Below are 22,713 nucleotides of genomic sequence, written 5' to 3' on the forward strand. Positions count from 1 at the left end.
AATTTTGTCCAATATTAACACATTGTTTTAATAATTTACTCCAGTTCATACAAGATTCTATGCAAGAAGCACACTGTCTTCAGACGAAACCCTACTTCCAGGACCAATTTCTGAGGTTTGGCGGCAGAAAAATTAACCAAACCAAATGGCTTTCAACAAAGTTTAAAATAATAAATTCCCACCCCAAATGAGGTTTAGAATGTTTACATAATTTCATGGTTTGAATACAACAGAGAAAACATTTGATAATGTTTATTGGAAGAAATGAAAATATGAACCAACATCGCTGTAGTCGTCAGGAAACTTGAGGAAAAACAAGATTCAAGGAAACTATGAAATAACAAATTTAGTGCCTGACTTGCACATTATGAGCAGTGCCAATGTCTTGTAAATCACAAATGAGCTTCCAAACCTGTACTCCCATCCTTTGTTATCCCTTAACACCGGGAAACAAGTTCTTGGAATATGATACCAATATACATGTAAATTATGACTTGTTCCCACAAAATCCAGGCCAGACAAAGTAGCACAAAGCAAAAACGCTTAGGGTCTAAATCCCTACTTGTTGTAAAGGTTCTGCTCTTTTGACCTCACAGATGTGTTTCTCCTACAACAAGTGGCTGCTGTATCTATGGTTGGCCGTTGGTACAAAGTAAAGTGTCAAAAATCCCACGCAGTGATCAGAACATTATTTTATTTTTGATTTATTTAAGTCTCCCTGGTAATGAAACCATGGATTCCTCAAAAGTGCCCTGGGCACAGTCGCTCAAAAGCCTGAAGAAACCTGTAGAGAGGAGACAATGAGATGAAGTTACAGTGTTTAGAGGTGGGAGGAAAACCCCAGAAAAATATTCTGGTGAAAACCCACAAAAAGGTGGGAAGCGAGGAAAGAACCACTACGTAAGCTTAAAGGCCCAGTTAATTCATTTACATTCAAATGGACAACTGTCCCGGTGGTTTTGTTTAAATGAATACCGGTAACAATACGCGTACTAATAAATACTATAATGAAAACACAACCACTAGGACAATTGTCCATTAGAATTTAAACGAATTGGAGGTAAAATTTAAAAAAACCAACCGAACTCTGGCAGCCCATGCAAGTTGTAGGCAAAATGAGAGCCGTCTCTTGGGAGAAGGTGAAAAAGAAAACCAACTGGAAAGCTGAATTCACTTGAGAACTAAACATGTCAAACTTTGATTTGTTTTTAATTAACTGATCTGTCTGGACTTCATGGGAACAGGTCACAAATAATCTGCACAAGGTTTCACACTCGCCATACCACTGTCGGCCAATCAGCAGGAATTAAGGGGGGAAATGTCCATTCTTGGTGGCCTTGTGAATTCTGAGGTATAATTTATCCAACAGTGACTAAAAATTAACTGCAGTTTTTACTTCAATCTGTTTCATATTTCCTGGCAGAAATGTGCACAGTGAGCACAGCTGGTAACTTTCAGCCGTAACCACAAGTGAGCCAACTTTCTGTGGTGTAACACTTTTATCTGCATGCTCTGTTCCTGATCTCGCAATAGTCTGGTTACCACTCCACCAGACCATAAATGCTGCCGAGAGATATCTTCAGTCCAGCAGCCACAACGGTCACATGACTAAAATCAAATGACTAAAATCTCCGAAATTTTCTGAGATTGGCTCAAATTTTCCAAGCCTAATCTGCTGATTTTCGAGAAGTATTGCCAGCATCCGCAAATCTGCACAAAAATGGGACATTAAAAACAGCTCTTCTTTCCAGATTCCTAAACTTGAATAAGAGTTCCAAACAGTTTGTCAATTTTTCGTTGTATTATTTTGTAAACTGAACTCCACTTTTCCACAACTTTAATCAGACTGATGGTTTAAAAAACTAACATGTACCAGTACATATGTATGTGTGTGCTGCAGCTAAAAATAGAATGGGGGAACCGTGGGTATTATGTCATATTCTATTTTTTTTCACAGTGACAGCATCCTGCCCTCAGTATCACTGACATGTCAGCCTAGATCTCACAGTCTTGCTAAGACGACAATACTGTACAGAGATGCTCAGCACAAATCAGCCGTAAACCAGTCGACCCCAGTGTGTATCTCATGACACTGTAGCTGGTACCCCGTTCTGCCAGTGATTAGCAGCTCCCCTGCAAAGCACACATTACATGCACCATCAATGCACATCGGTATTTTCATTTCAGTCCTTGAGAATGCTCGATATTAGCTTGCAGTCGGGCGGGGCGTTAGTGAAGATCGTCCCGACGAACGCGTGGGTGCCCCACACGGAATGCCGGATGCATTTACAGCATCCGAGGTCCTCGATCTCGAAACCCAGCGAGCGAAACCTCTCGTCCGTCTCGAGGAGGGTGGTGTTTGGATTGGGGTCGCCAAGGAACTGGAGAATTTAGAGAATGACAGAGGAAACAGAAGAGCTGTTAGATACGGTTCGAGGTTATCATCTACAAGCAGGTGCCAGAGCCCAAAGCGGACAAGGATTTAAGATGGAATCTCCACCGAGCCATCCATTTTTTTCCCTCTCTCTTTTCTTTCAACGAGCATGCAGAATGTTTGCTGGGGGAGGGGTTTTAATAGCCTATGGATGCAGTTTTCATAAACTGTGAAAATGGCCAACCATCATTATCGTGTGTTTGCTTTTGGGAGGAGACAGGGTTGGGGTCACAGGAGAAGAGCATGATTTCCGGGCTCCCGAAAACTGGGGATGTCAGTTGATGGTCCCCGGAGGGAGGAGGAATCTGTGCCCAATTTTGATTCCAGAGGTTCACACAGCTATTTGCATGACGTGCATGAAAAATTTTGGCTCGTGAAAAATGCCACACGGGGATTAAAAGATATCTATTAAAAAACAACATCCCGTTTGGAATGAGGGAAAAAAAAACAAAAACACGGCCGAGAATTCGCCACCAACAGCCGCCCCGCCCGCATGGAAATGGATGCAACTTGTAAAACTGATGCTTGGCCCACTTTTGATCAGCACACGGATTTGATTAATATGCTTAGCACTGCCACAAAATTAAGCAGATTTTGCGCAGGATACTGACTCACTAAGGTCACAAGGGTACTGTTGCAGGCGCTCACACGACATCGATGTAAGCATTAAACACAATGTCTCACATATCATAAATTTATGATAAACGGTTTTGACAATCCGACCTGCAGATTTAAGCCTACGGGGTAAAACTATAAAAGTCAGGCAAATTCCCTGTTAAAAGAAAGCTCAGCGGTCCTAACAACTTTGAGAGATCAAACCTCACAGACTTGCATGAATTTAGTTTTGTTGGACTTGAAGTCCGGCTCAGTTTGTTACTTTGTGAAATCTGATCTGGAGCTCTAGTTTGGGATTTACAAGTGTACATGTACACACAAAAAGTACAGTGTGTGTGTGTACATGTATGTGTGCTTCTTTATTACTGGATAAAGATAGGGTTTTCTCAAAGCAGACTGTCGCAATGTTACAGACTTGGGAGTAGCATTGGAGTAATCCCCAAAATTTAGGCCAGATTTGCTTCTAAAGATCGAGTTCTCTGAATTTGAGTTCAGGTCTTTGGTCTCTCTCTTCCGTTCATAAAAGAAGCCTCAAAGTTTTTTAGTTGTAGTGGAATGCTTTTGAATGCTTCACTGATGTGATTCAAGTTTTTTAAAAAACTAAAACAATTTAATATGTTCAAATCTTTTCTTTACGGCTGCAAGACATTGGCATAAAATATTTCAGACGACGCTCACTTGTGTGAAAAAATGCACAATACCCATTTTGAACATATGTATTTAATACTACATGTATTGAGTATGCCAAGAAATTATTAGTACAATTTTTATGGCTTCAGTTAGTTCCTGTTTTCAGAGCAGAACAGCAAGTGGTCAACCGCAACCCACGTACAGTACATGGAGGTCGCCAACCCACTGAGCAGGTGCCTTCACAGTTCATGGCTGGGAAAATGAACCAAGGTCAACATCATAGGGATATACGAACCCGGCTAAAACAAGTTTCCAACTGGCTCTCTAAATATGGCTCTAGCACGATGAAATTGAGACGGAGAAAAAAATTGCTCAGTTTTTATTTCACCCACTGATGTGGAAATGTCGCCGACCCCGTTACACGACTCATACACACACAATGGAGCAGCTTAAGCCATTTTTCAGACTAAGGTTGACTTAGTTTGCAGATGTGGCTTGGCGTGCGACTGCAAAATTTGGAGGTTTCCAAATGTCCCAACAAACCGACAGTAAAATGTGGCCTAACGATACACAATGTCTATACTGTTCGTGAGGCAGAACACAGAGAAGCATTAGGCCAGAGTCACCCAAGTCAAGGGCTTAAAATCTCCCGATGCTACGGACACAATGCTGACACAGCTGAGACTTCAATGACGAGTTGGATTCAGGCTGGAATTAAAGTTTAATAGTGGGCAATGGTATGAGTACACATTTCGGAATCACAGACAAACCAGCAAAGAAAAAAAAAACAACCAGGAAAGCACGAGACAGGTCCTGTGGAAAAGATCGCAAACTGAGTCTCAACTTTTGAACCTAATGCGAACAAGGAACCTGTCTAGCTGTTTCTGCCAGTTTCAGTTTAGTATCCATGTACATGTAAAAATCCAACATCACATTAACAGTCGTCGACAGTAACCCACATGAAGTCAAATTGATAAACTTCGTCTTTCAAAAGGTGTTCAGGGCACAAAGGTGAAAAAATCTATAGATTTTCTATAAATCAAAACTAATGATAAATAAATGATAAAAAAATCATGATCTATAAATCAAAACTAATGATAAACTGAGGCATCTTTTTACAGACGTACCGATGTAAAGAATGGGACATCCGGTTTGTAACTATTCAGGTATTTTTTATGTAAACCTTCTTAAAAAAAATCAAACAGATCAGTAGCAAAGAGCCAATGAGTCCAAAGACCAAACCAAATTCCGCAAAACAAAACTCCAGCCCTCCTTCAAAAGGATGCAAACAAAGCCACCTGATAGCACTGGATTTGCCAGGAAGCTGACACAAATGGGAAATCCCACACTCCAAATATGAACAGATTTGTCAACTCCCAACCACAACGGCACATAAAAGTATGACAACTTTGACAAACCTTTCCAAACAAAAGTGTGGACAAAAATTGCTGTGAAAGGGTTCCACTAGGTTCTTAAAGCCATCGTCAAACGTTGGCCAGTGTACTTTTGATGTGCTTTAACATTTACACGTAAAGACAGTCTGATATCAATTTCCACTACCATTTCAAAATGGCATCTGCTTTGTACTGAAGCCAGCAGAAAACCTAATCCACTTTCCATTTGGAACTAAATAACTAAGTACATATTTTAATCAGTTTACACGTAAAATCTTTGTGTACTAAAATAATTATCTTATCTGTTACCATGGCAATAGGGCTCACCGTGAGTTACAGAACTGGGGGGAAACAATTAGCCACAGTCAATGTACATGTACATATTAAAGAAAGAAAATTACGAGGAAATGTTGTGTTCAGCAACAATTACATGAACAGTTACCATGGCAACAGGTTTAAACACTAACAAGGATGAGGAAATGATTTCTGGATATGAGTAATGCTGCTTTACTTCCGTCTTGTGAGTGGTCAGCTGTTTGTTTCCTGATCAAAAACTTGGGACTGTGACTTGGCATCGATGACCTTACTGGGGTGGCTTTCGGCCTTGGAATGACAATAAAACAGTTTCATTTTACTACAATAAACTACATGGATGTTTAGGCGGGCAAAACGGTCCCTATCTTCAGAAGAGCAGTTATTTTTATCATTTTAAGAGGGAGGCAGAGACGTTAACTGTATATTTAAGAAGACATGATTTTTGGTTTCATTTTGTCGCATTCTGGCCATGGACAATCTCCCCGGCCCATGCCATTCAAATCGCATGAAGAGAAATCCTGTACATGTACATGTAACTACTCAGGCACTCTTCAACTTGTTCAACCTTATAACATATTCAAGGCTGAGGCTGAACAAGAAGGCGGGATGGAGTGGCAAACATAAGCACTTATTGGCTTAACAAAGCAAAATATGTCAAGGTCACATCCTTTATTTCATAGGGGTAATTCCAGAAATTAGGGGTCCAAAAGTGTGACATTTTTGTGTCCCTGTTACATCTGGTCTGTTACTTGACGTGGAAATATCACTGGAATCGATTTCAAACTGTTACTATTTGTTTGGCAGCTAATTTGCATTAGCTCAACTTACAAAATCATATGTCAGATGTGACAGGGACATGCAAAAAAAATTGGACCCCTAATTTCTGGAATATCCCATATATTGTACATGTTTATTTTTTTTCTGTTTTATCCTATTCTATCCAGTGAAATATTTATTACCATTCTTTCAAAGACCAACTAACCAAACTTTAAAAAAAAAATGAGGGGAGCCGCCAAATTTTGATAAAATTTGCATGACAGGTGAGTTGCAATGCACATTGCACATGTACATGTACATGTATGTACAGTGTATTTTGCAAGTGGAATTCCCCTTTAAGAATCAATACAGAATCAGTCAATACACCGGCATTCACATCAGGGATTATATTTGTAATAACCCCCACATATCAGGATGAATATACAGCAAGAATGTGCTCTGTGTGTGGAGCAGGATCTGGCCAGCCAATCAAATGCTGGGGGGACCCTCCCCTGAGCTACCCACGGGGAGGGGCCTGGACTGCTGACTGGCCAGAAACAGTGCCGTGGTGTCGAGGGCCCTGCAATGTGGACAGTTTCCTGTGTGTGTGGTGAGTGTGTGTGTATGACAACTGACTGTGTTTAGTCACCAAGGACAGCCAGTGAAGTGGAAAGCAGATTGTGCTCTGAGCACTAGCAGGGACTTCACAACTGAAATCTCGGTTCTGTCACTGCAGTCCAGGCTTTGAGTTGGGTCATTATTGAACAAGTGGAAAATCAAACACCCCACGCAGTGAACATCTACCGAGTGTGACTGCCTCTTCAGCGGGATGCTGTGAGAAATTGTATGGTAAGTTCCTACCAGCAGAGTGCACAGCAGTCTAGTCTGCTCACAATGGCCATGCACGAGCAGGTGACAGCATGCGGCATTAAGACAATATATTTCAGCTTACTGGCATTTTGTGCCTTGCCTGGGTAGGCAGCAGACAAATAAGGAACATATTCACGGTGTACAGTGCACACAAAGTATGCCAATATTTATAAGCCGTAATGGGTCCTGAGCGTGAACTGCTGAGGGCCCTCTTCGACTTGCTCACCACAGTCAAGGGATGGGCCGGCAGCGAACAGGCTGTGCAGTTTACGTACAAATTAAAACTTTAAACAGCGAAGTGCATGTATGTACATGCAAACAGCCCCAACAACAGTCTCAGATGTTTCATCGGGGTCTTCTCAGACCTTTTTAAAAGCCGTAACCATGTAACCTTAAGCAACTCCTAAATCATTGCTGGTGAAGAGGGTTTGGGGATGCGGGTGATCGATCCCGAGTATCTAAACACGGCAATGTTGGCAGCACCATGTGCTGCATGTATCCAACTGGCTCCTTGGCTTATGAAATCTCATGTGATGTATTTCTCATTACTGTGAATGGAGGACCATGGATGCAGACCACAGCCTCCATGGACACAGTCCAAATGGAAATGCGCGGGGGCGATAGCCGCATGCCTGAACTACCGGGGCGCAGTACGAAAGTAGCCAAACAATCAGGCCTTGTCCAATTCACTTGGCTTTGGCTAGGGTGACACACGCATCTACGGGAAAAGGAATAGCCGTAAGCCAGTAGCTGCCATAGGTCTAGGTGGTTGTTCAAGCTATAGCCACATCTTTCGGATACAGCCTCACGTTTCATCACAACAAAAATAGCCATTAGTGGAAATGCCCTACGAATCGAATGGAATGTCAAGGCTAGTGGGCCTCATTCAAAAGCAGTGCAGTACGCCTTTCTATTGATGAAATGAAAGTTTAATAGGTCATTTCGAAATTACACTTGTACATGTACGGCCAGTGTGGTACCAGACTACTCCTTCCAATAAAATGATAATTGGTGCTAAATTTCTACGGCATTGAATAAAGAAAAAACTTACTCAACTTTTTACAGTTATACAAGGAATTTACTGGTACAAGGAAATGAAAAAAAAAAAAATGATATTTCAACATTGAAGTTCAGAAGGCTCACGCCTTGACACACGCACTACGGGGTTAAATAAACTAAACCCACACTTTCCAGCCAAAGACATCAAAGCGAAACTAAATCTTAAACAATACCTAAGTGTGCAAATGATTCTCCCCGGCATGCATAAACACACTATGGCCACCGGGTGTAAATTGGTAAAGAAATTACAACAGTATTACTTTCATTGTGAATCAATTTTGTGATGTAAGGGTGTTAAACATGCTAAACCCGGAATGTAATCCACATCTATCCTATACAGAAATACAATAACGGTAGGTGGGATTACATTTTCGAGGTTATTTGTGGTTCAACAACAGCAGCGGCTGAAATGCATCACTGACAAAAGATGTACAGTGTACTTTTTTATTTTTATTAAAGAACAGAAACTCAGTCTCTCTATTTCCAATGGCTGACAACACTTACATACATGTACAAAGGAAGCCTTCTTCACAGCACGTTTGGCCCACGGCACCTGACCAAAAAAGGCATTTAGACAGCTCAGAGAGCATTCCGTGGACAATGCTGGCTCAGAAAGGTTTCCGTCATGCTATTACAAAACAAACTGGTAAATTTACGAGCAGGATGTGTGTACATCACTGCTCTCCCAGGCAAGTCTTGGTGCTCTTTCTCTTCCGCTTCCTTTTACTTACATTTCTCACAAATCTGATTTGGTTTCAGAATTCTGTTAACGCCATCTCCTCGGGCACGTAACACGTTGCCAGAAAGTTTCTAAAATTGCAGAATTACATGTAAATCTAAGTAATTAAGAACTATCCGTTGGGGCATTTTCAGACCTGGCCAACTTCAGAACATGAAGACCCCCCGTGTGAAAGTACAAGTAATGATGAGTTAAACAGCTGTACCGTCATCCCTAAAATTACTTTGATATTGGTACTCCATTTAATTTAGCTCGGAAGTTGTTGAAACTCTGCATACACATGTCCACTATACTTTTGGAGTCCAAAAGTGTGACAACGTACATGTACGTGTACATGTGCGTTTGTCCCTGTCACACCGACCTGTGTAATTTATTTGACAGTTTCTTTGGTCAGCTTACATTTCTTAATCACTCTTGGAAATGAAGGACTGCGCTCTAAGCTCACAAAATATGCAAAAGGTGGCAGGGTCACCAAAAAACTGGACCCCAGAGTTTACTGAGCGATCCGTAAATAGATATTTTTCTGTGCAAATTTGACATTTAGTTTTTGCTGTCAAAAGAAAAAAAAAATAACACCCCAAAAATGACAGACAGTTTAACAGCAACACGCACGGCTGGATTTGGGTTCATTAAAAACAAGAGTACGGACCACACGGGGAGATGGCGCCCACTATCCCCCATGCGTTCTTGATGAACCTGCATCTGTACATGCATGCATTTATCTTGATCAGATACTGAATAGAAGTGCACCGTACCGTGACTTCAAGGGAGGAAATCTTGTCCATATGCATGAACAAAATACCCCCAACGACAACGTTGAAAACAGCGTTGGGGTATTTCTCCCCCCCCCAAATAAATTGAAACATTCCCATCAACCACATTGAGTACAAACAGGGGTGCACAGCACAGCAGCCAAACAAGAATTCCGAATGTAACAAACACTCGACGGTTAATGCCTCGTGTGAGCTCGCCCCATAAAACACATCCAAAGTTCTAACTGGCATGTACATGTAATTGACCTTTGGACGGCAATTTGGCAGGAGAAAGAAAACAAGTTTTGAGTCCGCGTACTGCGGTGGACTTATCGGGTAAATGTATGTTAAAAACACGCGAGGGCGGGACTGGAGATTATGAGCTCTATGCAGTCTTGGGTATTAGGACCATCCTCTGCATTGTCAATTGTGTTTAAAATGACTGTCGGCTGACTAGGTGAATGCAATTCAATGAATAGGCATGAAAGGTGTACACAGTACACAGGCACAGTACATGTGAAAACACTTGAAAACTTCCTACTGTATACACGTGTGAATTCCATCGGATCTGGTTAGACTGAGTGTGGTCAAAGGCCAATGCGCAATATTCATGTGTCCCCCCCCCCCAGACAGGCCACAGCTGTGACGGGGCAGCGCCACAGAATTGGCCTTCACACATTGCCACATGTTCCCAGAACCTGGCATTTGCTTGTCAAATTAATCGGGCGGAGACAAGCACCCAGGTACATGCACATGTGTGATGATTTTAATTTGTACGGGCTCACTGGCATCACAAAATGCAGAGCCTTTCAAATACCGTCATAATTTGCAAACGTTTAAGACCACTGGAATTCATTGGTGTTTCTGTCACTGGGCCTGCATCACATTGTCTCACTGAATGATTACTGAACTTTTTTTTACAGTGGTGCATAATATCAGTTTAACGCTATATCCATTTGAATGAAATTTTTGGCAATGGCAGGTCTGGTATGACATTCTGTCTGTGAGGCAGCATGGGTAAAAAAAAAAAGCCAGTCTAAGTAATCAGAAATACACTGTAGAGGGCACAGGAAATTGTTAGCATTTCAAATCATGGAAATGCAGTCAAGATAGTGAGGTTACACATAGAAAATAAACATAAGTTGCCATCATGGATTGGATATTAGGTTTTTCAGGTTAATGCATTTTGTACGGGTGGTCCTAAACATTTGCAAATGACTGTACAACTGCAGCAAACCTGGGCCCTGTTTACATGACTGACTAATGGAAGACTTCTGCACTTAGTGCCTGGTTTCCATATCAACGTCAGAAACGCAGGGAGCAACGCCATCGAGATACAAAACTGCAAACACAGACACATGGAGACATGTCAAACGGAAGTATTGCCGATAACCCAGATATACGCAAACCAGCTCCAGACGGATCGGCAAAGTTGAGCTCGGTTCAACTTTGCCGACTGTCTGTGTTGAGTCGCTGAGTAGGTCTTATACAAACGCGCACGCTGAAGTGACGGGCGTACGATGTTTCTCTCGCTTAGTACCACTCAGTTTGTCCATTGTCTCCTATTAGCGACACACATGTGCAGCCCCAATTGTCGACAAAATAGCAGACCATAAACAAAATACATGTACATCAAACTGGAGTATCAGTTTGGCTTCAGGAGGCAACATTGTCACCTACATTGTAAAAAGTGCATTTTTTGTAAAAATTTTCCAAATTTTGGATGCCATTTTGTTTAACGTGGAATCACGTCGCACCGCGTCTCTTCCGCGAATGTCTGCATCTTGACGTCTTGCGGACCGTCTGCGTTACAAACGACCCGATGGAAACCAGGCTTAACTCAACCCTCTGCATTAACAGCTTCATTCCAATCTATCCAGTTGAGCGCGGAATCTTTACTTACAGAATTTATTATGCATAACCTAAGATTTCCGAGATAACCTGTTACATACACTAATCGTAAGCTCGGACTAACATGTACGTGTACTTGTATTTGCTATGGCAAGTGGCAATTTATCTCTAATGGTAAGCAGAACCTTTGAAGTGGGACTTCACTTGGGTCCCGTGAAGGTGCGAAGTTAAGTATGAGCTCGACATTCATGCTTTTGTTTTTAATGTGATATTGTGATTACAGAATTTCGCTCTCTGTATCTTTGGCAGACGCACAAAATGGACGGGAATGGGGAAGATGAGACAAGGGAGCAGGTCCTGGGGAGTAACCTCACTAAGACCCCGTCCAGAGAGATGGAAGAGGAAGCAAAGGGAGGGGCCAAACGGGCCTTAAGGGACCTGGAGCAACTCCACGAGGAGATTGGGAAGCGGGAGCGTCAGCTGGAGATCAACGTGGAGGCCACGCGGCAGGAGGTATTGGCTTGCTTCCAGCGCTGTCAGCGCAAGCTGCAGGAGCGCGAGGAGGCCCTGCTGGGCAAGCTGCATCAGGAGCACAGGCGGCTCAAGCGCGCCCTGCTGGCCCCGAAGAGGATGGCCGTCAACGTTAACCATGCCAGCCTCAACAGTGACAGCAGCATGGTGGCCTTCTCCGAGGGAGAGCCCACCGACAGGCATACCATGAAGACAGAGAACGGTATCCCCGTGGGAGCTTTGCTGTGCAACCGGAACAATAATGGTGAAACAGAGCTGGACAAGGTACTGCAGGGGTTGCAGAGAGCTCTGGACCTAGCCAACACGCCCTTCCATCTCTCCCGTGCCGACGAGGCCATCCTGCGCCAGTTTGACGACTTTGTGGATCACCTCGGGACGGTGTATCTGGGAGACGCAGACCCATCGCGGACCATAGTTAATGCGCATCCAGCCCTTGTCCTTGCTGAGAACACCGCCAAAGTTAAAGGGGTGAATCAGAAAGGAGAAGAATGCAGGGGTGGTGGGGCCAACATCTGTGCATCATTGAGGAACCAGGAAGGCACTGTCACACCATGCAAAGTGGAAGACTGTCTGAATGGCATCTATAAAATCTATTACACCCCACAGAAAGTGGGCATTCACTTCCTGCAAGTTGAAATCAGCGGGGATCAAATCAGCAACAGCCCTCTGGAGGTGGAGGTGAAATCGATCCGCCTCCTCCCCAACAAGGCCTTCATTGGTGGAAACTGTTCTGTCGCCATGGAAATGCCGCGCGAATACAACCTTCCCGTGTTGGGCAAAGACGGCAAGGAGTTGGGGAAGACGCAAAAGCTCTCTTTGCAGAGCCTGAAGATCGCCATTCTGGACCCAGAGGGGAACGACGTGGAAGCATCTGTCGCTGGCAGCGTCCAGCGGCGGGGTGTCATCTGCACCTACACGCTTAAGTACGTCCCAAAGGTGGCCGGCTTCCACGAGATCAAAGTCAGCCGGCTCGGGCAGGATGGCGTCCTCCTGGCTCATGTGGTGATGCCCGTTAGTGAGAGAGAGCAGATGGGCAGGCGCGGCCACGGAAGAGGCCAATTTGACAACCCGACTGACGTTCTTGTGACCTGCGAGGGCGATCTGATCGTCGCTGACACAGTTGAGAATGAGCGTGTGCAGTGCCTAACCCCGGATGGCCAGTTCAAGTACGATTTCCCCTTCCCTGGTCAGGAACCCACACTGCTGGCAGCTAACAGCAAGAACATAGCTGCTCTTTTACTTAATGCCAAACGGGTCAGGATCTTGACCCTCCAGGGACGTCAAGTCCAAGAGTTTGGCCATGACGACTTCACGCAGCCCTACGGAATTGCCATCAACTCTGACAATCAGGTCTACGTCAGCGATCGCGGGGCCCACTGTGTCTTTGTCTTCTCATCTGAGGGCAAACTCTGGAGGCAGATCGGCAAGCACGGGTCGGGCCCCGGCGAGTTTGACTTTCCCAACTACATCTTCATCGATCCCAGCGACAACCTCTTCGTGACGGAGGCCAAGAACTGCCGCATCCAGATCTTCAAGCCCACCGGCGAGTACACAAAGGAAGTGCGATCCCTGGACAAGCTACCCCAGCCTGGTGCCGTCGTGGCCACGGCCAGCGGCTACCTCCTGGTCCACAACGAGTCCGACAACCGGGTCCAGATCCTCAACCTGGACACGAATCGCTTCATCAGTAGCGTCCTGGTGGATCTCATCGCGCCGTACACCCGGCGGATTGCCGTGACAAGGACTGGATTCCTGGTGGCGCTAGACATGAGCAGCCACTGCTTGTGGAGATATCCCATTCCATTTGAGTAGCGGCAAAACCAGTCAACACTACATCCCAAATGATTTGATACGCGAACCTAGTCCTTCACATTTTCCGCATTTCTATAAAACTACGTGTACATTCAATAAAGACAGCCGCAAAAGAAGTCATCACCACTGTCAAAAGATCTGCATTACGGATATCTGGCCAAAACTTTGACAGCCATCACCAAATACTGAGCAGCCATAGAGTACCAAAGTGAATACGTCACGCGCACAATTAGTGTTTAAAAGGCATTAGTGCTAGAACCAGCACGTAAACCAACACATGCGCGTACTCCATTCGTTTGCACTGCACTTTCTGGTTCACAGTGACGCCACACTTCGGTACTCTATGGACACTTATGTTCATGATCGTAAAACAGCCTTTACTGGATCTTTCAGCATTGTCTGTAACAGTGTGCCAGTGTTTATAAATCCTTTGAGTACATCACCCTCTGAAAAGAAAAAATCTCCCACGGGGGACATTTTGCGACATTACGTGCCTTGAGTGCATCCGCATACGACAATTTTATTCAAAATTGAACCTTTGGGGAGAAGTCTAAAAAGGCTAGACTACATGTACTTGTGGTTCACTGATGAACGTGATGCCTGTAAAAAATTGTGATGATTCTGGATCAATTCAGATATTAATTTTGCCGGGGGGGGGATGAGGCTACTCTCTACATTTTATTGCACTCGTTAAGTTGATAAATGAAAAATAATGGTTTGCACCTCTAAAAGATTCTTTTCAATACACACTGTTGTCAAGTATTCATGTTCTGTCAGTTTTCTATACCTTACTGTAAGCATAATATAGGTTATATTTTAAGGCCACATACATGCACTAGTACCAATAGCCTTAACAATCTATTAAAACATGTACATTGTTGAGAATTATAGGAACATCTAACACAAATGTGTGTATATTATTTGTAACATTTTGATCCATTTATTGGAGCAGCTGAAGGAATGAAAATCTATGATTTCAGAAAAAAAATAGTAAAAGGAGTCAGAGTCATTAAATGTTTCATTAGAAATGAGGTTTTTGACCATGTGCCCCAAGTTTTAAAATTAATTCCCGATACTAAAGGCTCATGAAGTCGAGTAAAGATGACACTCTCCATACTCTCAAAACATTTTTCCCCTGGAACGTTTCTGATGCTACACGGGAGACAGTGCAGGCATCCAGAGAGCCACCAAAAGACGCAGCTCGAAAAAAGTGCAGTGACATTTTTCCTGCCTTGAGTCTTCACACCTTCTCGTATACATGTAAAATGCATGCGTCATACTCTCGCACACTTTACTGTGCTCCAACACAGACACATCCCCCACAGCAATTGCCCCAATAATCTGGCTCGGTATCCAGGCAATGGCCAACGACCACCGCTGACGGTGCTTCTAATTAGGGCTTTGCATCCCACGCGGGTAGAAGGTGCCGTTGAGGTCCTGAATTGCAAAGCAACCGTTATTTGCTGCTCAGTTTTACTGCAGCTTTTCATAGCACCAATGGCCAGCTTGGATTAATTGGACTTTAAAGGGGCTATGACAACGTGTTCTTGTGGGTGTATTTTTTAGACCAGGGTAATTCCAGAAAGTAGGGGTCCAGAAGCGTGACATTTTCGTGTTCCTGTTCCGTCTGACCTTTGTTATCTGACATAAAAATATCACTGGAATTGATTTCAAACTATTACTATTTGTTTGGCAGGTAATTTGCATTAATTCATCACTCTTGGAAATGTGAAAAAAATGTGAAGAAAATGTGTTCTTAACTTACAAAGTCATATGTCAGATGTGACAGGGACACGAAAAAAAATGGACCTCTAATTTCTGGAATTACCCAGAAGTGGTTTCAAGAGTAGAATTCAAACCCATCCTGCAAAGATGGATCCTTCAAAAACTAAAATGTGCCGGCAAGCTTTTGTAGCATTCACCATTAACATCACAGATTCTAGAGGCTTTGGAAGATTTTGCAAAAACTAGAGGAAGGAAGAGCCTTGTTACCGTAATACCTCAGAGGCTTGATACGCGCCTTGAAAGTCGAAGTGCAAAAAAAATTTCTGTTGGTTTCCTGCACTGTGGAAAAATTTGGAGGATTCATATCCGGAAAGTTCCTGGCACAAATACCCTTGTGAATTGTCTATGGCATAACTGATATACAGTTCCTGCTGCTTCATTACCATACGTAAGACCGTTTCAGGACTTTTTGAAAGTGTGCAGTGGTAATTCCCATGTCGTGATATGATTTACCTTATCACAGAAAGTTCAATGTCATATTAATTTGGGTACAGAAATTTGGAGTAAGTTTCGGTTTTCACCAAGTGAAATTCTCTGTTGTTATCGTTTATTTCAGTGGCAAAACTCAATCGAGAGAGAGTGAGAGAGAGCTGTATTTCAGGTTCGCCGTCTACGTCTGAAGTGATATCTCCGCTGCAGCGCCATCGTGTGTCACAAAAATGCAAAGCTGGACATATGAGGACGAGAAAAGCAGTGTACTCACGGCGTGGCCCGATGATGGATCAATGAAGTCGGCCCAGTAACCCGCTTCGGACAGCACTCTGCACATCTCTTTGGCACTCTCAAAAAACTGCACGCATGTGGGGGCCAAAAAAACAAGAAGGCACAAAAATAACGTCTATTGAACTGCTGAAAAAGGTTTGGAAAGACCAGAGGGGCAAATACAAAAGAAATAGCAAGTCTCTTTTCAGACAATGAGCCAGTTTGGTATTCCAAAGGCGTATGCCCAAAATGAATCGTGTCCGAGGACATTCGGACGCATGTCTGAGGACATTTGGACGCACACGTGAGGACTGTCCTATATCAGCGTGGCCCTATGCGGACTCTGTTCCCGAATGACCTTGCTTTTTTTGAAATACCGAACTGGCTCATTTTGCTCACCGGTCGGTGTTTATCTCCAGTTTCCTGGGCATGAAACGACTGAGAATAATATGTCTATCGCCCACCCCACGGATGGGATGCCAGACACAAACGCGACGCAGTCATGAACAACCCTGAACACAACAAGTTTACGGAAAATGCGGCACAATCTCTCTACGAAAACATTTGGCTCCTGGGTTGGCAACTTAAGTTTTCAATTTTGAATGCGTTCCCCGCCAGGCACGAATAAACCCCTGCACGCTAGCGGTGCGTTCCCACCTCAAGGACGACATCGCTACGTAAAAACAGACCATCTCATGCTCCTGCACAGAGCGGACGGGCGTTCCCTGTGATTTGTCGAGGTGAGATCGGGTGACCAAAAACTCAACTACTTTTCCTTTGGCCGTGTTCTGCCAACCATCCAGACAAAAACCGTATCATTCGCAGTTGTTGGCTACGTCCGAATGACTTGGCTGCGGCTTTCATTTACACGCGGGTCCAGGACAGTGGCTGCGTCGCTACCCATTGAGACGCGCGTAATTGGAAGCCGCAGCCAAGTCAGCTCGGGCACGGGGGGCTTACGTTTTCCATGAGTTCGTTTCTCTCCTCCTCCACCTCGTTGCTCCAGCCGGTCATGTTGTTCTTGGTCCGTTGGCAGAGGGTCACCACGGTCAGCTTCGCCGAACTCTCCAGATGTACCCCGGGGAACAAGCCCAGAAAATCTGCACCGACAAAAAGTAGGGATTTGGAGGGGTAATCAGTTCTGCCATTTCTACTCTGCTCAGATCAAAACGAGATCATGCTTTTTCAAAAAAATTCAAAGTTCGCATTTGTGGTACATTTATGAAATGTTCTGTTATTACGAGACTGAACTGGACACGGGATGTAGTGAGGGAAATGTAACTAGCAACTTTAAATGTGATTAAATGCCTACAGACACACGCATCACAACTCCACAGAGTGGGCTCGAGCCCCCGATAAGTTCCGTCAAGCCCAGGACACTAAGATACTCCACAGTAACACTAACGGTCCTCAATCCTCCAAGTTAAACAAATTATGCAAGCCACTAATCTGGGTAACCAGATCCTCCAAAAGCATATCATGCTCAAGGTAAAATAACAGTAACACGACATTCCTTTGTGAGCATGCACACATGTACTCGACTGTTCCAGTTTTGGAACAAGCATTTTGCTATTAAAAGAAGGAACAATGGGTTTTGCTTTGGAACAAGTAGTATTTTTCCAGAGGCTGTTATTATTAAACTTTGCAAGATTTGAGACGTTCTCTGGGAATTCTGAATTCAATTTCAACAAAGGAGGAGCCATGTGCCAGAGGGTGTCGCCTACCTTTTCTGAGGTTCTCTGGGCAGTCTTGGGCGATGCACTCCAGGGCCTGAGGGTGGTCCTTGAAGGATTCCTTGTCTTTGGTTTCATCCGGGAGATCATGTTCCTACATAGTAATAAAACAGTCAAACGGACAGAAAAAAAAAAGCTTGTTTTTTAATAGCTCAAAATGTTTAATTTTCGAAAAAAAAAAGCAAAAGAAAAAAATTTTTGAAATACTGCCAAACCCCACAAATAAAAAGTTTTAATAACAAGCTAGTTTCCAAAGCCCGCACAAACCGTATGCAAAACGTTAAAGGGAAACCCACCTCTGACGCTGTATTCACAAACTGGGCCAGAACGCCGGCGTGTCGGTCCTGCGGCAGCGCTCGGGTGAGGATGTCGGGCACCACTCTGCGGGCAACCGGAACGAACGAGGCGCTGTGAGCGCCGGCCTGAGATGCGAATCCCGTGTTGCCGGGCAGCGGGAACTGAGGATTGGGCGGGCCCACGGGGCCGAGGTCGGCGTCGGAAATTCCCGACGAACGCGCCATGCACTGCACATCTGAAAATCAAAAATTCAATTGATGCTTACTCATTTTCAGGCATGCAACTGGGAATGGGAGACTTTGAGACGCATGGTGGTCGCAACCATGCCGGCCCATTTTACCAGTTCTGAGCATGCACGCATTGTTCTGAGAACGCATACCAGTACACAGTTCTGAGCATGTGCAATAATACTGTGACAAAGGATCAGTACGTCTGCTGCCACCATGGTCTCAAATTCTCCTGTTCAGAAAAGGAATTGCAAATTTGAAAAGACTTTGTACAGATTCAGGAGAAGTGAAACGAAAGCAAAAAATACTGCTCTGAGGAAAAAATGACTTTCCTGCACCTTCATTCTTCTGACTGGAAAAGAAATTTAGCACCCCTTGACAACGACATCAGTCAGTGTACAAACATGGCTTGAGGGTAAAGGGTTGATGTTAGCTCTCCAAGATGTAGGGCTGGGTACTAATTACTGATCTCTAGATAGGCAGCTCAGCAGTGACTGCCTATGTGTGAATTGAAGTGACCTCAAGTCGGGATCCTCCGTGATGTCTTGAATTTATGCTTTGGATATGGAGGCTGCACGGCGTTACTTGCTTCCCGCCCTCTTGTGTCTACATATTACTGTGAGTTGCGAAATCCCAACTTGACGAATCTGCCAACCGTTTGTACACAGCGAATCAGCTTATAGCAGCCAATCAAATTGCTGGACTGTTACAATGTTCACACCTCCGTTATAATGAATGAGTCTACGAGTCTGACTACTTTGATTGGTAGAAATTCCAAGTCTGACTTCTTTGATTGGTGGAAATTCCATATACATTATGCAAATTCATGTCATTCACGTGCAATTATGAATAACTACACATCACCGACAGGGGGTCTGATTGGCTTATCCGTCAAGTCAGACTTACTAACCGGTGACGTGTGACACTCGTTGTACATGTACAATAGACGTTGATGCCGGATATCGCGGAAAGACTATCAAATGAGGACGCCTTATGAGAAGTTATGCGAGCGGCCGAGCACAACTGTGTACAGTGAAGGGATGGCTGGCTGGGGAAGAGCAAACGCAAGTCCAACTTGGTTCAAGTCTCACTAGGCACCATAGGAGAGCACGCACATAAATAAAGTGTGGCGTCATCAGTGCACAGGTCCATCGGAGGGTGACAAATTAGTTCACAAGGCAAAGCTAAGGAAACGAGTCTATCACCTCTAAAACCAAGAGATCTAACCGGGGCTATCCATTGGAAATAAGCCATGACGTATTTGTTTAATTTGGTCCTCAATCACGAATTTGAATAAGGTATGGTTGTACGCACCATTCCATCCATCCCCCTCATATGTGGGAAAAGGACGTTGACCATGTGGGGAATGGGACAGACTGCTGGTGAGCCCAGAAATTTCTCAAGCAAAGAAGTAAATACAGGGCAACAAAAAAATTGCTATACATGTATGCCGTATAGAGGGCTTGCACGGTGAGCCATGATGGAGGGCACGTCTACTCATGCACAGCACATGGGAACAACAGATGGAGCACGTGCGAGCACACTGTACTTCTTGGTTCACCACTCATTTTGCTTTCAGTGGAAAAGTCTTCAAGGAACATGTTCAGCTCCGCGTATCCATGGAACTGGTGCCAGGTGCTGTTGGCCTTGGACTGACACATGTGCACAGATGAAAGAGTTCCACTTGACACCCTACGCATAAACCCTATGAGACCGGTCTGAAAAATAAGTGTTTTTCTACAGTGAATTCCCTCGATATTTTCACTTCTCAAATTTGACTTTTTAGGGCATGTTATTTCTGTCAGACAGCTAATAGGTCAATACAGGGAAAAATCTGTGTTCTCCCGGATATAAAATTCTTTCAGTAAGCAAATAGAGGTTATGTACATGGACTACTGGTGCCTTGGAGGCTGTTCTTAGTTATATTAATTTAGTTAATTCAGAATGCACACAAGGTTTACCTGAGTCTATCCTAGTGATACAGAGCCCTTGCCCTCTGACTCCGCCTTAATGCTTTTACCTCTATTATTCCTGTATGCCAATGCAGCTTCACGAGGCAAGTTTGAGCGACTGTCAAGCTGTTGGTCAAGCCACCGGTGGATTTCTGCCAAAATTGACCAGGGGCTACCCCGGCCGGTACTTAATGGAGAAACACAAAAATTAACTCGAGGACTACAGACCTTCAGTGTTTTGTTCGCTTTCGGCACTGCTGCAAGAGAAGCCCGCCCTGGGGGTGCAGACGAGGGCTGCTCGCTGCTGGAGGGACTTCAGACCCGGCAGGTAGCTAACGAGACGAGTGCGGCTCAACAACTACAGGAAGCAGAAGAGAGATATGTGCTGAAAACTGTTGCCAGTCACTGATCTTCAAATCTTAAGTCATCGTTAAACTTTACTCTCCTTTTGAGAAGATCTTTCACAACTGTCTTATTACAAACAACAGGAGATTGGCCGGCGGCGGAATTGACAAAGCATGACATGATATTGACCGAGCGAACAAGAGCCGAGCAAGCAGGAATATCGACCAATTGCACTCAACACTAATAAGGTCCAGATTAATAAATATGTAACATCCATGATGTTATTAGGCCGATGAAAGTTGATCTTAAGGTTCTTGTCAGCCACTTCTGGAAAAGTGACGAGGGCTTTTCATCATCTTTCATTAGCAAATTTCTCCACAAATTTGACAAGGGATTTTCCTAAAAATTGATCACACTCACACTGTGATTAAAGGTTGAACTCATTCCAAAGGCTCTGGACAGTGAATAACGATTTAAATTGAAGAGAGAATAGAATTTCAAATTCTGCTGCAACTGCAATTTATTGACCCATACATGTACATGTATGCATACGCACTGCTCTGGGTATGCACCACACACGGCTAGACTAAACACGTACATGTACATGCGAAAACACTGCCTGAGTGTACGTGTTCCCACAACGAATCAGCACGGTAGTGCAGTTTCCATCAACTTGCCTTCGAGTCGATTAGTACAGTATGCGGAATGCGGTATCCAATCAAAAAGTTGTTTTATTTGGCCATTTTATGACCTCGTTGGCCTTATATATGGAATGTAAAGGCGTGGCTACAGGCATGCAAAGATGTTGAAAGAGTTCTTTTCGAGAACGACATGAATGAAGCAACACAAAATGAATGGAGATGGTAAAAAAATCCACATCCAAACTAGTCTGAGTAACTTGGCCTTTTTTAACATTCAGACATGGTCATGATGGTCGGGCGATAGTTGGGTTCAAGTACATGTACCTTTCACAGACTTTTGCTTGGATTAATTCATTCCACTCAAAATAGCTCTTACCCCCGAGTCAAAATTCACCTCTAAACTGTCCTTAAAATGTCTAATGCACTTGTCTATGGATTGAGTGAGAATTGGAGATTCCAATAATGATAATCTGATAATATGGTTTACTCACATATGGGAAGAAAAGAGAAATTTCCCCTTCAACTGGGAAATGCCGGACCATGTCCAAATGTTAAAAAAGGTTAGGGGCCTATATTTGTTGTGTAAGTTCAAACCGAGTGGCCCTGTATTCATGATATTCTATAGCTGTCTCCTGTCAAAAAAAACACATTCTTTGCATTTTAGTTTTACATAAAAGCACTTACTTTGGCCATGCTGTTCATCGGCCTCTGTGGTACTGGCGGCGGGCAAAGGGTTAATAACTTGTCAATCTCGATCTCGGGCGTCTGAATATTAAAAGACTGATTGTCAGTGACATGTTGTAAGAAATAAGTACGAAATTCTGATGATTTCCATGAAAAATTGGAACCTTGTACACGCTGGAGTAGTTTTTATTCACGTAAAATTACTTACCGCTGTTATATGTCCACGGTGTATGAGTAGAAATCAAATATAAATGCAACCTTCCTTTCGCACGTACACAAAATTTGGATACAAATTTCACCACAACTTTCTACCGTCTGATTCTTAGACTCAAGTGTTCTCAGAACAGGCAAGCATTGAGGATATCTCGCTAAGGAACCAATCTAAAAACAAACACGCACGACGCTTACAAATAGCGCCCTCTTTGGCCAATACCCAAATAATGTCAGATTAATATTGTGGTTTGCGCAACATTTTATTTTGGGATGCTCATTTGAAGAATGATAATCAATTTTCTGGAAATGAGTTTCCTTTTACTTTTATTTGAGTCCATAAACCATCAACGAAGCCGACCAGATTTTTTTGGCTTTG

The 22,713-nt window shown here is 43.8% G+C and overlaps 2 protein-coding genes across 3 annotated transcripts; one reads left to right on the top strand and one right to left on the bottom strand.

Annotated features, from left to right (window-relative positions):
* Positions 1-2: 2 nt before the first annotated feature.
* On the bottom strand, positions 3-22,478 carry mmadhc (metabolism of cobalamin associated D). Of its 2 annotated transcripts, none has more exons than XM_022224238.2 (8): positions 22,333-22,478; positions 22,125-22,205; positions 20,683-20,812; positions 18,275-18,510; positions 17,970-18,072; positions 17,206-17,345; positions 16,247-16,333; positions 3-2,381 (listed from the first exon to the last, which is right to left on the bottom strand). In XM_022224238.2, the coding sequence occupies exons 2-8, from the start codon at positions 22,140-22,142 to the stop codon at positions 2,184-2,186; spliced, it is 912 nt and encodes a 303-aa protein (XP_022079930.2). In that variant the 5' UTR covers positions 22,143-22,205; positions 22,333-22,478; the 3' UTR covers positions 3-2,183. The 2 variants fall into 2 exon arrangements, with proteins under 2 accessions (XP_022079930.2, XP_022079931.2); XM_022224239.2 differs by having other exon boundaries at positions 22,125-22,220; positions 22,333-22,464.
* Positions 6,756-14,798, top strand: LOC147796354 (uncharacterized). The gene is made up of 2 exons (XM_087148105.1): positions 6,756-6,993; positions 11,725-14,798. The coding sequence occupies exons 1-2, from the start codon at positions 6,991-6,993 to the stop codon at positions 13,756-13,758; spliced, it is 2,037 nt and encodes a 678-aa protein (XP_087004231.1). The 5' UTR covers positions 6,756-6,990; the 3' UTR covers positions 13,759-14,798.
* Positions 22,479-22,713: the final 235 nt, after the last annotated feature.

This window comes from Acanthaster planci, linkage group LG17 (genome assembly GCF_054643075.1).
Source record: "Acanthaster planci isolate LZ-2023a linkage group LG17, COTS_SCS, whole genome shotgun sequence".
Lineage (NCBI taxonomy): Eukaryota > Metazoa > Echinodermata > Asteroidea > Valvatida > Acanthasteridae > Acanthaster > Acanthaster planci.

Coding starts and splice junctions, on each gene's coding strand:
- mmadhc (XM_022224238.2), bottom strand. Junction 18,511..20,682: donor AAGCGAACAAAACACTGAAG/GTCTGTAGTCCT, acceptor TTTGATTTTCAG/ATGTGCAGTGCATGGCGCGT. Junction 17,346..17,969: donor CCCAGAGAACCTCAGAAAAG/GTAGGCGACACC, acceptor TTGTCGGTGCAG/ATTTTCTGGGCTTGTTCCCC.